This window comes from Podarcis raffonei, chromosome 7, assembly GCF_027172205.1.
Source record: "Podarcis raffonei isolate rPodRaf1 chromosome 7, rPodRaf1.pri, whole genome shotgun sequence".
NCBI lineage: Eukaryota > Metazoa > Chordata > Lepidosauria > Squamata > Lacertidae > Podarcis > Podarcis raffonei.
In genome coordinates, this window is record NC_070608.1 from 60,425,570 (window position 1) to 60,441,697 (window position 16,128).

The 16,128-nt window shown below is 41.5% G+C and overlaps 2 protein-coding genes across 4 annotated transcripts in view; one reads left to right on the forward strand and one right to left on the reverse strand.

Moving 5' to 3' along the window:
* The window catches only part of NOL7 (nucleolar protein 7), a 59,746-nt gene extending 48,669 nt beyond the window's left edge, over nucleotides 1-11,077 (forward strand). Inside the window, exon 9 of the mRNA XM_053396817.1 lies at nucleotides 11,039-11,077. The gene's annotated coding sequence lies outside the window, so the exon portion shown is untranslated. The remainder of the gene's footprint in view (nucleotides 1-11,038) is intronic.
* Nucleotides 1,062-12,394, reverse strand: MCUR1 (mitochondrial calcium uniporter regulator 1). Of its 3 annotated transcripts, none has more exons than XM_053396808.1 (9): nucleotides 11,849-12,394; nucleotides 10,955-11,071; nucleotides 10,274-10,377; nucleotides 9,436-9,537; nucleotides 8,955-8,996; nucleotides 7,440-7,511; nucleotides 6,033-6,086; nucleotides 3,006-3,120; nucleotides 1,062-2,455 (listed from the first exon to the last, which is right to left on the reverse strand). In XM_053396808.1, the coding sequence occupies exons 1-9, from the start codon at nucleotides 12,150-12,152 to the stop codon at nucleotides 2,400-2,402; spliced, it is 966 nt and encodes a 321-aa protein (XP_053252783.1). In that variant the 5' UTR covers nucleotides 12,153-12,394; the 3' UTR covers nucleotides 1,062-2,399. The 3 variants fall into 3 exon arrangements, with proteins under 3 accessions (XP_053252783.1, XP_053252785.1, XP_053252784.1); XM_053396810.1 differs by lacking the exon at nucleotides 11,849-12,394 and adding an exon at nucleotides 11,691-11,818; XM_053396809.1 differs by lacking the exon at nucleotides 11,849-12,394 and adding an exon at nucleotides 11,685-11,816.
* Nucleotides 12,395-16,128: the final 3,734 nt, after the last annotated feature.

Consider the following 16,128-nt stretch of genomic DNA (forward strand, 5'->3'; position numbering starts at 1 on the left):
TCTTTCTGGAGGCAGTACTAACATTTCAGTCACTGAAATGGGGATGGTTAAGCATAGAAAATGAGTGGTATTGGGAGGTGCCGCTACAGAAAGCCTGAAGAAGAACACTAAGTGCTTACTCTAGCAAACTCTTACGGCCCATTCCATGTACTTCCTTCTGTTCGGGGATGTATCTATTCTGTATTATTATTGTGATTTATTAAATTTGTATACCGCCCTATACCCGCAGGTCTCAAGGTGGTTCGCAGGCCAAAATCACAATATAAAAACACAGAATCAAAATAAAAACAAAAACAACCCAATAACTACCCCCCCAAAAAAACACATTTTAAAAGGACACTGAACGTCACTCAATCAAAGGCCTGGTTAAAGAGGAAAGTTTTGGCCTGGCGCCTAAAGGTGTATAATGAAGGCACCAGGCGAACCTCCCTGAGGAGAGCATTCCACAAACAGGGAGCCACTGCAGAAAAGGCCCATTCTCGTGTTGCCATCCTCTGGACCTCTCGTGGAAGAGGCACACGAAGAAGGGCTTCAGAAGATGATCTCAGGGTCCAGGTAGGTTCATATGGAAGGAGGCAGTCCTTGAGGTATTGCGGTTCTGAGCTGTTTAAGGCTTTATAGGTCAAAACCAGGACTTTTAATTGGGCCCAGAAACTAATTGGTAGCCAATGCAGCTGGACCAGGAGCAGAGTAATATGCTAAAACCATCTTGCCCCGGTGAGCAACCTGGCTGCTGAATTCTGCACTAACTGAAGTTTTCAAACCATTTTCAGAAGCAGCCCCACGTATGATGCATTGCAGTAATCTAACACTAAGATTACCAGAGCACTGAATTATTATTATTATTCATATTTTAGTTGCTTTCCTCGCAAAAGCAACTTTCAAAAAATTCCAACAGTCTCTGCAGGCAGTTTATACACAAGCATCTCTGGATCAGAGCAATTATACACAAGTCTGTTCTCCTAATCTCAGTGGAACTAATTTTCAGGTAAGTATTTGAGAACTGTGACCTAAAAAATATGTTCTAGCTGCAATTCCCAGTTCTACTACAATTTTTATTATTATTTAGAATGGCTTGCTCTAAAAAAAGGTTACATTCATCAGCCATTAGTCTACATATAGATATTCCTTAATAGCAACACTAGGAAGTACTTATTAATATTTTCAAACTGTTCAAGACACCCCACAAAATAAGACAATCATTCTAGTGAATTTTCCTACTACTGAGCTGCATCTGAGTTTGCTTTCATGCTCCACTGATCTCAACAGAACTTACTATTAATATGATTATCACTACTTTATACACTGCTTACTTGCCAAAATGCCTTCTAAGTGGTTTTAAGTAGATATGTATAAGACTGCACTATCCGCTTCTTATTTTCCCTCAATGAACTCTATCTTATTTTTCCTAAATTTTTGAATGGAGGCCACTCTCTTCTATCAACCAAGAAAATTTCAGTGCCTATATAAAAAGCTCATGTATCTCACTGAGCTTTAATTTTTCCACTTTTATATCAAGGTAACGGCTAGCATGTGGCGGTTTCTAGTCTATCGTTTCTTTGGCATTTGCTTATGAACATGATATTTCTACATCTGCTCGTAAAACATTATTATTTGGACGGAATTTTACAACAGCAGACCACAATAAAACCTGCCAATCTATTAAAGCATAATAAAATATTTACAATGGGTGCAATTCAACTAACCAGCCCCATCTGTGGAAGCCCTGTGCTAGGATTTTTGTTTGCACAATGGGGCTTTGCCCCCCTCTCCCTGTGATCCCCAAGATTGGTTCTGGGAAGACCAGGAGAATTCCCAAACAGTAAGTGTGTGGGATGGAGAGGGGGAGGCATTGTTCCAGCTGGCAGACTGGAACAATTGCGCAGATGGAACGATTGGAAAAGTGTGATGTTGAATTCCACCCATAGTGTTTTATCAACACTAGCGGAAAGATAACTTGCAATTTAATTAAATAATTTTTCACCTCTGAAGGAATGATGTCAAAAAGAATGCTTGTATTTTTTTCCTCCCTTGGTACTTGACATATAAAACCCTAGTACATTCTACTATAACTTATCATGCTTGATATGTTTATAACCTGACATTTTAGTTTTACAATAGCCCAGAGACACACAAAAATTTAGATGAGTGGGCTCTGATGTGCAAAATACAGTTGCCTTTGATTCCAGGCTATGTTTCTATCAGTATTTCAGTACTTACATTTGTTTTGAGGCACATTATTTGGCTACATTCTGTAGTCTAAACAAATAAATAAAATGGCAGTGACTCTGAAGTAAAGACTACATTATTTCAATAAAGTGACAATACTTTTTCGTAGGGTTGTGGGTTTTTTTTTGGTAAGGCAAGATAGTACAAGTCCTTTCAAGAGGGATGCTTTGTTATATCCATAAACGGTAAAACCCCAGTGCGACTGTAAGGCATGTAAATACTGAACCTGGAAGAAAATAAGGGTGGAGAAGAAAGAATGCATATTGTCAGATTTTAATCCTTTTGAAAATGAAAGTCTGGCTAAAGAAAAGTATTTAGATGCTTAAACATTTTACTTGGATCTGCCTGCACTGTTAGATAAACATGGAAACCGATAGGATTTGCATGATTCAGGCTGGTTCAAGGGGGCAGGGGCAAAATGGGGCATGTGCCCATGGCAACAGAGTTGCGGGGCTTGCTGTGCCTGCTCTTATGTGCGTGCCCCTACCCTCGACTTTTCCTTGCACTAGTGTGGAAAGAAGATTAAAAGGATCAGCATGGTGTTGGCTTTCCAAGCTTTCCAGGTGCACACAACAGCAGCAAAAGATGCTAATATCCAGATACTGACCAGAGGTCTCCATGTTCTAAAATCAATGGATACAACTCCAGTAGATAATTAGTAACTCTTAGACACCAAAAGCCGTCACACTTGATACAAAGAATATAAAACACATGAATATGAGTACCAGACAACTGAGACAGTTACTAAGCATCTGCACCATGATAGAACTACATACCTGCTAAATATTTAATGGTGTCAAGTTTGTGCGATTCAAGCATTGTTTTCAGGCCTGCAACTTCAGTGTCTATTTTCCTGTACGTCTGTGTTAAAGCTCTATCCTGTTGTGCATGCTTTAAAAAAAGGAAAAAAGGGAACAATATCTCAATACAGTTTAAACACTGCAGTCACATCTCTAAAAAGCGATACAGTACTGTAACTTTTAACAGAGTGAGACTATCCAACAAAATGTTGCTCCCCCTTCAGCATTCCAGCTCCTCCATTGCACTCTCTCTCACCATGATCTTCTGTTCTCTCTCTCCAACAGGCAGGCAGTATTCCATGCCCACTTAACATGCTCAGTCGTCTTTGGGCCGCTTCTGCAATTTCCCCCTCCTCAAGGTTTTTATTTTCTGCAATACTCTGCCAGTTGCTTGTGTCCAACATTATATTATGGTTGGACACTTATTGGTAGATTCTCTCCAGTCCACTTGGGAATTAGCTTAAAAAGTCACTTCTGCTAAGACTATAATGCACACATAAACCTCACTTACATGCTGTGCAGTAAGAAACGGGATTTCCTTCTCACCTTGCGGGATGGAAGCAATAGGCAATCAGGCCAGCAAAGCAGAGCAAAGCACTCTGTCGTTGCTTCACCAATGTGATCTACTTCTAGATGCCACTGCAGGAGTGAAGCCACTTCAACCACTCAACACTGAAGCTGACTGGCCTCACAAAACAGGGATAACACACACTGTTTTGCCAGCATGATAGTTAGAACAGGAACACTGAGGACTATGAGCTGGGGAAAGTCCAGTAAGGCAGACCACCTTTAGCCAATGGGTCAGAGGCTCCCCCCCCACTATACAGTTTGTGTGCCTAACCTAGTAAAGGTAAAGGAACTCCTGACCATTAAGCCCAGTCGCAGAGGACTCTGGGGTTGTGGCACTCATCTCACTCTATAGGCCGAGGGAGCCGGCGTTTGCCCGCAGACAGCTTCTGGGTCATGTGGCTGGCATGACTAAGCCTCTTCTGGCAAACCAGAGCAACGCACGGAAACGCCATTTACCTTCCCGCTGGAGTGGTACCTATTTATCTATCCTATTTGAAGTGCTTTCGAACTGCTAGGTTGGCAGGAGCTGGGACCGAGCAACAGGAGCTCACCCCGTCACGGGGATTTGAACTGCCGACCTTCTGATCGGCAAGCCCCAGGCTCTGTGGTTTAGACCACAGCACCACCTGCGTCCCACCTAACCTAGTAGTATCATCCAATTAGCTTTCTTGGAGAATACCCAAAAAACAAAATAAGAACCTAAGCAGTTAAAATGTTTCTACATATGGATGGAGTAACACCCCCGCTCCAATGTGAATGTTGCTGTTATAGCAAGAGCACTTTTTTAAGGGGAAGGGCTGTAGCTGATAGATGGAGGTGCATGTTACACATGGAAAAATGCCCCCGCTTCAACCTCCACTATCTCCAAGCTGAGCTGAAAAATGATTCTCTGGGCAGGTTTAAAGGTTACACTTTTATGAATGTTTCATCTGCGCAAGCATTCTAGCGTTCACCCTTTTACATTGTTCCAGGGGTTCTCTCAATCCCTGCAAGCCAATTTTTTGGGGGGAAGGGAATGCAGGAGGAGAAGTGGGGAAACCCTGGTGTGTAAGTTTGTGTGCACAGCTTCCACTGGCAGGGCTCCTTAGGCAAATCTCACCTTCTGTCTGAAACAGATGCAGTGGATCATTTATTTATGGCTGCAATTTTAAGTCATTTGTTTTGGACGTAATCTCTTTTAATCTCAAATGGGACATACTTCAGAGTAAATGTAATTAAAACTGAACCTGCATGCTTAGATTTTTTAAGAAAAAATGTTTTTTTAAAAATTTTCATTGTTGGCTAGTTTGATTGTAATAAATGTTTCCTACACGCAAATACTGAACAAGCAGAAACAAGCCCAATTTGATTTATTTTCACACACATAAAAGCACCCTTTCCACATACTTAAAGTATCTCATGTTCAAACAGAGACAGTGCCAAGTAAAGCACACTATCTGCAATTATGCCTCCTTCTATATGCCCCCAAAGGCTCAGTAAATGCAAAAGGAATGATGGTGGTGTTATTCAGGCTACAGGTAGCTCCCAAGAGGAAAAAGTTAGAATTGTAAACAGCGCGTTGAGGCTAAACCTCTGACAATAGCAGCACACCAGATGGCTTATGCTTTTTCTCTATTCATATCTCAAAACACGGCTACTTCAAATAATTATATATTTCATTGGGATCTTTTATAGAATTCAGGGTAAGTGTGTAGTTAGGTGACCAGCCACATTCACTTCAAATATTTTTTACTAGAAACTCTCAAAAATCTGTGAGGTTTTTATTCATATTGCTAGTGGATATACCGTATTTTTCCGTGTATAAGACTAGATTTTTTTTCTTAAAAAACAATGTCCAAAATTTTGGGGCGTCTTATACATGGGGGCCATCTCCCCCCATTTTCTTAAATCGGAGTCCCCCAAAATAGGGAGCATCTTATACATGGGGGCGTCTTATAGAAGGAAAAATACAGTATGTTTGTATTATGAATTAATCTGGTGAGTTAAAATATACTTGAACATGTACAGTACTGCACTAATTTACTGGGCTTAATTCACAAGCAAATACTTAAGATATTTGTCCAAATCCAAAATTCTGAAATATACAAAAAAATTAAGGCTGACTGTGCATAAAATTAATCTTCCAGTTTTGCGTGCTTCAAACCCATCTAAGCTTCATGTTTCATATTGAGTTGAATCCAGCATAGACCTAGGAGAAGTCCATTCTGCTCACACACCAGCAGCGCTGGATTCAACCCATTGTGCTTACATGGTTTTAATAGCAATTCAATATCGAACTTTAAGCACCAGTTAACTGCCATTTTGCACTTATTTCTACTTCTACCACATGGATATTTAAATGCCATTCCCATAATGGTGGTATGCATGTAAGCCTATACAACAGATGTGAAGAGGACTATTACCCGGATCGAGCATTAAGTTCATCGTTCTTACCAATTCCACTACTTCTGTTCTCATTTTCAACTGTTTCCTTTCATTAAGCGAATACTGAAATTTAAGAACAATGGATTACCTTCCGTGTAAAATAACCAACACCTTTCATTCATGTGCATCTATGAATGTTAACCCACCTTCCAGTATTACTGAAACAACTTCTACTGCTCATTGCAATATAGCTCAGTTGGTTAGAGCATGGTGCTGATAATGCCAAGGTTGTAGATTTGATCTCTGTATGGCTCAGCTGCATATTCCTGCATTGCAGGGGGTTCGACTAGATGATCCTTAGGGTCCCTTCCAACTCTACAATTCTCTGATTCTTTTGTGTCGGGGTAGATAACCTTTTCCAGAGCAAGGTCCATGTTCCCTTGTTGCAAACCTTCCAGGACTCACATGACAAAGGTGGCATGGCCAAAGGCAAAAGCGGGCAGAGCAACAGGTGTTTTGCTTTTTTATACAGTAGGCTACCTCCCAGCTGTACAAAAATCCAAAGTTTATATTTACACACACCTCCATCCAGAGAAGCAAGAAGACCTAAAGTTAAAGGACACAATCTAGCCAGGCAAAAGTACCTGAGGAGGGTTGCTGATGAGAGATATGGCGGAGGGCAGGGGGAGAAGAGGGGCATTGTCTGGACAGAGTTCAATGGGCCAGATGAAGAGGTCTGGAAGGCTGCATTTGACCCTGTGCGTGTTTCTCTACCCCCATGTGATGGCCATGCAAACATAGCAAGTTAACCATCACCCAAAATATCAGCTGTTGAGATTTAACATTCAACGCTTACAAACCTACAATGAATTACAAATGCTCCTCAATACGTGCCAGAGGTTATTTTTGGACGTTGCTTGTTATGAAGCATTTACAGGATGGCAAAAGACAAGTTTTCTTATAGAAAAATGCAGTACTGACAGAGTTCAGTGTTACGAAACACTATCAAGATCCTAAAGTGTAAACATGTCAATTTTAAAAAATATTTTGCTAGAGATTGACATTCTACAAATGAATCTTGTTTTAAATCCAGCATTATGTCTAATCACTCTACACTACACCACCATTCCCACAGATGACTGCTGTAATTCTTAAGGCAAAAAGGCTAACAGATTAAAAATAATACTTTGCCTAAAGTTAAACTATACAGCATGACAGTTTCTGAACAACCAGTGTGGTGTAATGGTTAGTGTTGGACTATGACCTGGGAGACCAGGGTTCAAATTCCTACTCAGCCATGAAGCTGACTGGGTGACCTTGGGTCAATTGCTGTCACCCTAACCCTACCTCACAGGGTTGTTGTGAAGATAAAATGTGTGCAAGGAGGTGACCATGTACACCTCCTTTGAGCAACTTGGTGGAAAAAATGGGACATAAATATAATACATAAATAAATCTTAAAGAAAGACTACATACCAATTCTTTTGTTCTGCTCTTTTCCAAGTTGAAATCTAGCTTGCTGTCTGTACGAACTTTGGAAACTTCATCCTACAGAATGATTAAACAATAAATAGACATACAAATTCTTAATTTCTTAAGTAAAGCATTACTGTTTTCAGCTGTCCATCATTGCCTACACTGGTTTATTTCAGATGTTTTGGAGCAGGGGGGGAATTCAGCCCTACCAAGCTCTTTCTGCAACTGAACTCCCACAATACCAAGGACAGCAAAAGTGCCTAACTGGGAACTATACTCAAATGTTTATAAAGATTATGGGTGACTCTAGATCCTGGTATCAATACAGCTAGTCAGGGTCTATCTAACTTTAAAGTCACCCAACTTTAAAAATTAGCTGCCATAATTCTGAGCTCAAAACACAGTGACTGCAGCTATTATACAACTTCCTGTTACCTCAGTTACAGAAACACCAGTCAGCGAGTTACTTATTTAGCAGCTATAAATGGTTCAGCTCAGTGAGATGGTATTTTATAGATTAACACCTAAACAATGGTTCCAACGAACCAACAATGCCACCATAAAAGGTGCACAACATACTACACATAAACAGGAGTTCATGAAATTCCACTGTTTTATACAATTAAAGTGTTTTCATTACCAAGAAAAAACCATTTTGTCCCCAAAAGGGGATACAGGCTACATTGAGAACTTAACTGAAGAAAGTGGTGTAACAAGAGCAGAGCAATAATACTGCAAGGAAGACAAAGAAGTGAACTAAAAGAGGGCAAGGGAGCACATCCAAAGGGCATCCCTTCATGCACATGCTTGTCTCAAGAAAGATGGTTGCTATTGCCATGCTCTACGTCTCAACAATAACTACCCCAAACCTCAGGCCACAGGACTGCATGTGTCTAGGGATGAGAGAATTAGCTCTGTTTTATTGCACTTTAAAATCCATTTCATTAGGCTTTTAGTTCTTTTATGATCCATTATCCTGTTTTTGTTGTATTATACTTTAAAAACAGCAATCAAAACCTTATGTAAACAGCTCTGAAAGGTCTGGTCTGAAAATCAGTATAAAAACACTATAAAAACTGCTGAAGTTCACCAGCCTCAGGCCCAGAAAGAAGCTTGGGTTAGTCTCAAAGGGAGAGACACGTATTATGAACCCAACTTTTCCAGCTTGGATTAAAAGGCAAGCCAGATAAGATTTTTTCCATTTTGTATGTTGGCTCAAAAGAAAGCAGCTACGATGGGTCATAAGCCCATCCCCTGCAGTCGTCTTTTATGTGGTTCAGTTTTCTAGACTAATGCTGTACATAGGTGTCCCCCAGGAGAAAAATCCTGAATCTAGCATTGTGCATGTGTTGTGCTCCTTCCTGGATTACCAGGTAGCTAGTCGAGAACATCACCTTTGACACTTGTTCAAAAGCAGTGGTAGTCTTAAAATATCTTCTTACAGAAAGATCAGACATGGTTAACTAGAAAACTATGTTCAGTGTAGTTATATTATTCAAGTCCAAAAAATCTTACCATTACTTGCTTTCTTAGCTGGTAAAGTTGAAGTTTTATTTTCTTTTTTATTTTTGCATTAAAAAGAGAGATAATACATGTTAAAACTACATAAGTACAAGATACAAAAATATTGATGCATGCATATTGGTTGTTTTGATGTTACAGAGGGACTAAGCAAGTGGAGACTTTGGAATTCCAAAGATAATATCTCCAACATCAGTGAACAACTTTGCCTATTTGCAAGGACTGGGTTCAACTCACTTTCTCTACAATGTACCCAATAAGTTGTTCCTGTTAAATTCAAAAGCCATCTCCACATACTGGTTTCTATTCTTGCTTTTACTGTGATATTTCCTCTTCCAAACATCCCAAATGCTTTACTAAATCAAAGGTTAATTAAAATGCAGTAACTACAATATTTCCCCTTACTGCTAGATGTGGGTTGAGGGGGTTCACAATCTTATCCAATGCATGTTTTACCAAGGATGTTTGCCTTTACCTCATTTTCTGCTCGAAGTGCTGAAAATTCACTCTTTTCCAAAATAATCATGTCTTTTTTCACTCCACCAATATGAGACATTATCTGCTGAAGAGCAATTTCCTTTAAAAGAAAAAAGTTAATTCAGTCTAGTATCACCAATGCCAATAAGATGTTTTCCTCTACAGCAAATCTTTCAACTAGTACTCCAGAAATTTTGCTCTGTCTGAAGGTTCATCCAGCACCCAACCAAACTCAAAAAGAGCCCTGTTTTTTCCATTCTTCCCAACTAATGTTCAGAGGAAGAGAAGGATGGGGATAATACGGGTGGAAAGGTAGACATTTTACTGTGCAGTAGCATCTAGACCATATTGCACAATGCACTAGGTCAGGGGTGGGGAACCTGTGGCCCTTCAGATGTCCATTGTTCCTCATCATTGTCCATGCTAGCTGAGGCTGATTGGAGCTTGAATCCAACACCATCCAGAAAGCTACAGGTTACTTGCACTCAAGCAGTCTATTCAGTTCATGCATTAAAATTTTTACATCAGTAGCCAGACCATACACTGGTGTTTCTGAGGAGACCAATGATCAAACCCCTCAGGGGATCCACAGCTGCTGGCATCCCACCCTGAAACCACCCCTTTCCAAGGGTCACTGCAGGCTACTGCTGTCAAGCCTGACTGGGTGTAGTGCAGCAAAGGTAAGGGGGTTTAGCACTGGACAGAAAATGAAGTAATATCAAACTATTAGAAAGGACATATCGCAATTGCTAACAACAAAGGGATTTGTTTTTGCTCCAGCTTTTAAAACAGCAATTAACAATAAATATTTAAGAAATTTCCACATTCATTTATACCTGTTGCACTTTTGTGACCATGTCCTTGTATATCACATTCATGTTGTTATTTATGATGTTTATTAAAGCAGACACAATAATCTCAGACTGCTGAGTAGTGAATCCTAGAATACAGAATATTGCAAAATTCAGAAACCTCTATATGTTGCTAAACATTAGCTATATACATTTCATATACAATATAACATTCACATAAACAAAGGCTGCTGTAGGAATTATTTACAGAACAGCCTCGCTTAAAATGGAAGATTGTAGCTTCTTTAGAGCCTCTATGAAGATTTGATGTCCTATACAAGTGTACATATCTAACAGCATAATATCATGGACATGTACTCAGAAGTCCCCCATTAGCAGGGGTTTAGGAATGCAGTATAAATAAATCTAGTCCTCCAAAGAGTTTTGCAATATTGGAACATGAGGAAAATTCAACAGTTTCACAAAAATTACATGAAAGTACTGGTACAGACAGAAGAGGAAAATACAGTTTTTGCATGGAAACATTTTTGTGAAGTTACCAGATTTCATTCAGTTAGAGCTAATGCCCACAATCAGAACATGCATAGAAAGTGACTGCACTTTTGATTGAAGAGAAACAGATTTTTTTGCGGGGGGGGGGGAATCCCCAGTTACTCATATCAATGTTTACAATTTACATATTAACAATCACTGCAAAAGAATTACCATTTTCTTCTAGAAGGCATACAAAGGCATGGGTGTCAAAATAAAGCTTCCTGTTTCCTGATGGGGGAAAACTACTCTTGTTTTCAAGTTGTGGATATGATGCATGGATATTCACATCTAATTTTTTTAAAAAGGAAAATGCATAAAAGTAGTTAAGTGTCAACAGTAGAACAATAGCATACTGATATATGCAATTTACAAATCCCTCCCCTGGTTTACCGAACAACTCTACAGGATACAACCCCAACCCCACCACAAACACCCAACATGGGCAGGGCCGGATTTAGGTTTGATGAGGCCCTAAGCTACTGAAGGTAATGGGGCCCTTTATATGTCCAGCTGTCCTTTGTCAACAACAAATTGTCGCTGTTTTTTGTGTTGAATTTCTTAAATTACTTACATCATAGGAGCCTACACAACAACAACAATTTATTATTTATACCCCCCCCCCAAATCTGGCTGGGTTTCCCCAGCCACTCTGGGGAAACCCAGAAAACACTGTTTTCTGTATGTAGAAAACACTGTATGGGAAAACACTGTTGCTGTATGTAGGTTTTGCTTTTTATCTTATATTTTGGAAATGTACATCCAGATTTTTTTCCCCTTTAAATTTTGTTGGGATCCCCCAATAGAGTGGGGCCCTAAGATATAGCTTCTTTAGCTTATACAGTACGTAAATCCGGCACTGGATGGGCAACAGGGCCCTGAAACCAAAACACATTTCACAAACATTTACGTATTTTATTCTCAAAGTAAGCAGGGGCGGCGCTCAAGAGGCAAACGTTTCTCTCGAGTTTGACAGCAGCCCTGAAAACCGAGTGGCAGAAGCCGCCGTGAAGCCCCAGCCTCGCCCCTTCCCCTTCCCCTCCGGGCTGGCCTTTCAACCGCTCTCACCTCGCGCCCCAGCGGCTGGGCACCGGCCCCCCGCTCCCAGGCTGAGGGAGCGAAGCCCCGCGCCGCGCCGGCCTCCCGGGAAGGAGCCCCGCGCCGGCGACCTCGCGCCGCCGCCGCCACCGCCGCCCCGCCCGAGTCCTGGCGCGAGGGAGCCGGTGCGCTTCCAGTCTCCTAGGCAACGGCGGGAGCGGGCGGGGCCCGGCAGGAACGGGAGGAGGACGAAGCCGCGCGGCCCTCGCGGAGCCAAAAAGCCCTTCCTCGCGCTTTTCACCGCCGCGGCGGCCGCGGCCTGACCTCTGACCATCACCCCGCTTCGCCTCCCGCTCGAGGTCAAGGCCTAAGGGCTTCTTCGCCTTGGTCGTTTCGTAGCCGCGTCATTGCCTCCGTCTGGCTGCCCAACCCAGCGGCGCAGTGGTTCCGGCACAAACATGTTCCGCCCTCCTTGCCAGCCGCAGCTCCGCGGGAGGAGACGGGCTCTTTTCGGAGGGTGCCGATAAGGCGCCGCCACCCGCTTCGAGTGGTGCTGCTTCTGTGACACACGGCGCTCCTCGCAGGGGTGGAGACTGGGAGGAGGAGGAGGAGGGAGGCGTTGCTCAGCTCCCTCAGCCTCGCTGACAGAGGTTGACGTTTGCCAGGGAGAAAACTAACCCGCTGCTTGTTCCGGGGCGTCCGCGGGGCCCCTCCAGGAATATGTGCAAGTCGTGTTCCCATGAGCTTTAATGGGGGGACAGCAAGGCTTAAACCTTTCCAGAAGGGAAAACGGACGGCCACTGTCGTCTTGGTTTGTTTCGTCTCCTCTCCCCTTTCAGGGTTTTTCGTATACAGTGCTTTTTTTCTGGGGGGACGCAGGGAGACACATACCCCTAAACATTTTGTGAATCTAAGTTGGGCCCCATTGAGGGGCAGTATTTCAATATGAGTAGGAAAAATGAGAGTACCCCTAAACATTTTTTTTGGGGGGGGAAGCACTGTGTGTGTGTGTGTGTGTGTACGTACAGACACAGACACACAGAGACACACACAAGAACACACAGTCTACAGAAGTACGGTAACTCCTGGGTTCAGTTTTAAACATTGGGAAGAAGTGATTTGCTACGAAAGGTAGCAATGAGGATGGGAGTTTATGATCTTTCTTACTCAATTTTATTTCATACCGCAAACATGACCCCTGTATATTGCAAAGGTAGAAAGATATGCACAGATGTGAGGAAGAATCGGTTTATTGTCTCTTTAGCATATTGAAATAATTAAAACATTTTTTTAAAAAAAATTGTGATTTTCAGTTATATACGTTTCAATAGTTTTACAGTCATTTTAACAGTTCAAAACTCGACTACCTTCCTCCTCTTTCTGCAGTTCCTTAAATTTATATTTATCATTTCCTGCATATTCTAAATTAACTTAACTTATTCTTTTATTCATCTACTTTATTTACTCTCATGAAGCAGCAGGTTGTTGCAGTAATCCTGCCAATGTCCTTATCTGTTTACAATTTATTTGTATATATTCAATTAAAACATTTCTTAATACCATTAAGTAATGGCAGTAACTTTTGATATGTATGAGTTTTCATGCAGTTTTCTTTTTAGTCTGAGCCTTTTACTAGATGTTAGAAGATTTCCTTTGATATTTAGTCTTCAAAGAATCACTCACTGCTTGTGACTATAAAAAAGACATTTGCAACGATTGAAGCTCACATCATCTGCATGCTCTCAGATTGTATGCAAGACAGAGATGACAAACACAACAGCAACATAAGGCGGCCAACGTTTCTTTGGGCTTGTGACAGGCAAAAGTTAAACAGGTGAAACTTTTCCAGGAAGGAAAAGCTCAATCTGTTGAATTTCTATCGTGCAGAAAAAAGGGAAAACTTCCTGTTTTATTTATTGAATTTATATCTTACCCTTCCTCCCCAATGTAAAATGTAATAATTATAAAGAGAACTTCAAATTCTGATTCATTATAATGATCACTATCCATATTATCAATTGAAATACAATGTGAATGCCAGTCCTGCTATGCAGCAAGTTGAAACAGTTTGCTTTAGGCAAAACTTCTCTATTGTTTAGGAATCTAAATAGTATAGGAAGACTTTTTAGATTATTGACCTTTTTGAGGAGGGAGGCATTTGGGTTCTGCATTTGAGCACATACATTGCTCTCTTTAATAGTGGACTTAACTAAATTGGTGGTGAGTACCAACAGGTTCACTATGTTGGCCCTGACTCTCGCTGGTGGACATCAGGATTCTAGTAAAAACGAGGGAGATCCTGCAAGCCTGAATTCGGCCCACCCCAGCTTGCAGGAATATAGCACAGATGAAATATTTGCAGTGGAAATGTACCAGATGCAATTGTTTTTCCAAGAGAAGAGACAAGTGAAGAGAACAAAACCCAGTGGATTTGGTGCTAATCTGTCTTGTGTAAGCATTCAGTTGTTTCAAAACTTTCCCACCTTCCTCAGAAAGAATGTTTATATGCTGTCTCTCTGCTGCTTCTCCCATCTCAACACATACTGTTATATTGGTTGTAACAAACAGGTTTTCCACATGGTATTCTGTAAAGAAAACTGATGCTTCATGAAGTAACTCGCTTGTGAACCGTGTATGGAATATATATGGTTTGCTATCATTCCACCCATAGATGGCAGCAGTTTCTTACAAAGCTGTCTCCTAAGGCTATTTCAGGTCAATGAATGTTTTGGACACAAAAAGTCAAACATTGAGAGGAAATTTCTAAATTGTAGCTTCTCATCTGAAACTGGTGTTCCATCGGTTCACATCACTTACTGGGCTGTCCAAGCAGATCTTTATCCTGCTCAAATTTCATATATAGATTAACAAATGCTGCATAACCTCACCACATAATTTTCCTAATTGCTACCATTACCCAATAGCATGGTAAACCTCCTGGTTTTCCTAGAGCTGATTGCCACAACTTCCTACATCTCCACTGCTATATATTGTTAACATCCCTTCAAAGATCTTGCTGTACTCCTTACCATATATTGTTATCTCCCCCTCCAAGAATCTCCTGCCAACCTAGCAGTTCGAAAGCACGTCAAAGTGCAAGTAGATAAATAGGTACCACTCCGGCAGAAAGGTAAACGGTGTTTCCGTGCGCTGCTCTGGTTCACCAGAAACGGCTTAGTCATGCTGGCCACATGACTTGGAAGCTGTATGCCGGCTCCCTCGGCCAATAAAGCGAGATGAGCGCCGCAACCCTAGAGTTGGCCACGACTGGACCTAATGGTCAGGGGTCCTTTTACCTTTACCTTAGTAGCTGTAGGCAAGGGGGTCCAGCTTGGACTTTTTCAGGATGCACACTACCACCTCTTTTGAAGCAGCAGATACAACTCCCTCATGCAACAAGGCATTTATCACATCTTGGACCCATCCAGCTATGCCGTCCCCAGCTAGCTTTAACTGACCAAGAGGAACAGCTTGAGGAAGCACGGTCAGATATATTAGGGCAAGCACCTAGACCATGTCCTCAGGCCACAATAGCCAAAACTGATCCCAAAACACAGGGCCAGATGTAGCATTTGGTATCTGTCTTGACAGCTGCGGTATGTACACAGACAAGTGTGGTACCAAGATCATTGTAGAGATGAGCATTTTTATCCTCAAAATGTTTAACAAAAGATTCACAGCAGGCAGTGGGCTATGGTCCGCTTTCAAAAACTCTGCTGGATAGCTACTTGAAGACGTGCTGGAGGAAGCAAAATAAGCCTTTTTCCATCCTTGTGGCCATTCAGCAGGTACAATAATGTGCTCTAACATGTTTGGTCAGCTTCACACAGCTTCTAAACATCTTGTACATCACTCCAAACAGTAATGGTCACCAACAGCAGGGGTCAAGGGAATGCAGCAGTATGAGAACAAATCTTTCTGGATTCTCCATAATAATTGAGTTACATCAATGCCAGAGAGCTATTACTATTGCTATCACTGCCCTCTCTGCAATCTACAGTAACACAGTAGAGTGGCCAGATGGAAAAGAGGGCAAGGCTCTTTTAATAGTTGTGCAGAGGGGGGAAATTACAGGAGTTGGAGCTTGTCATGCTGCAGAACTATCAGAGATACAGGAACCCTATACTCTTTTTCATCTGGCCAGCCTATTGAACTGTTGTAAGAACAGCTGAAACAGAGGACAGAATGTACTTTGAATACTCAGGAGTTCTATATAAATGCTACAATGATGATGAACAATAGTCTGGAATGGTCCTGAAATCAGCAAAATGGTCAGTAACAGCTAAAAGAGCTGTTATAATGGCACAGTG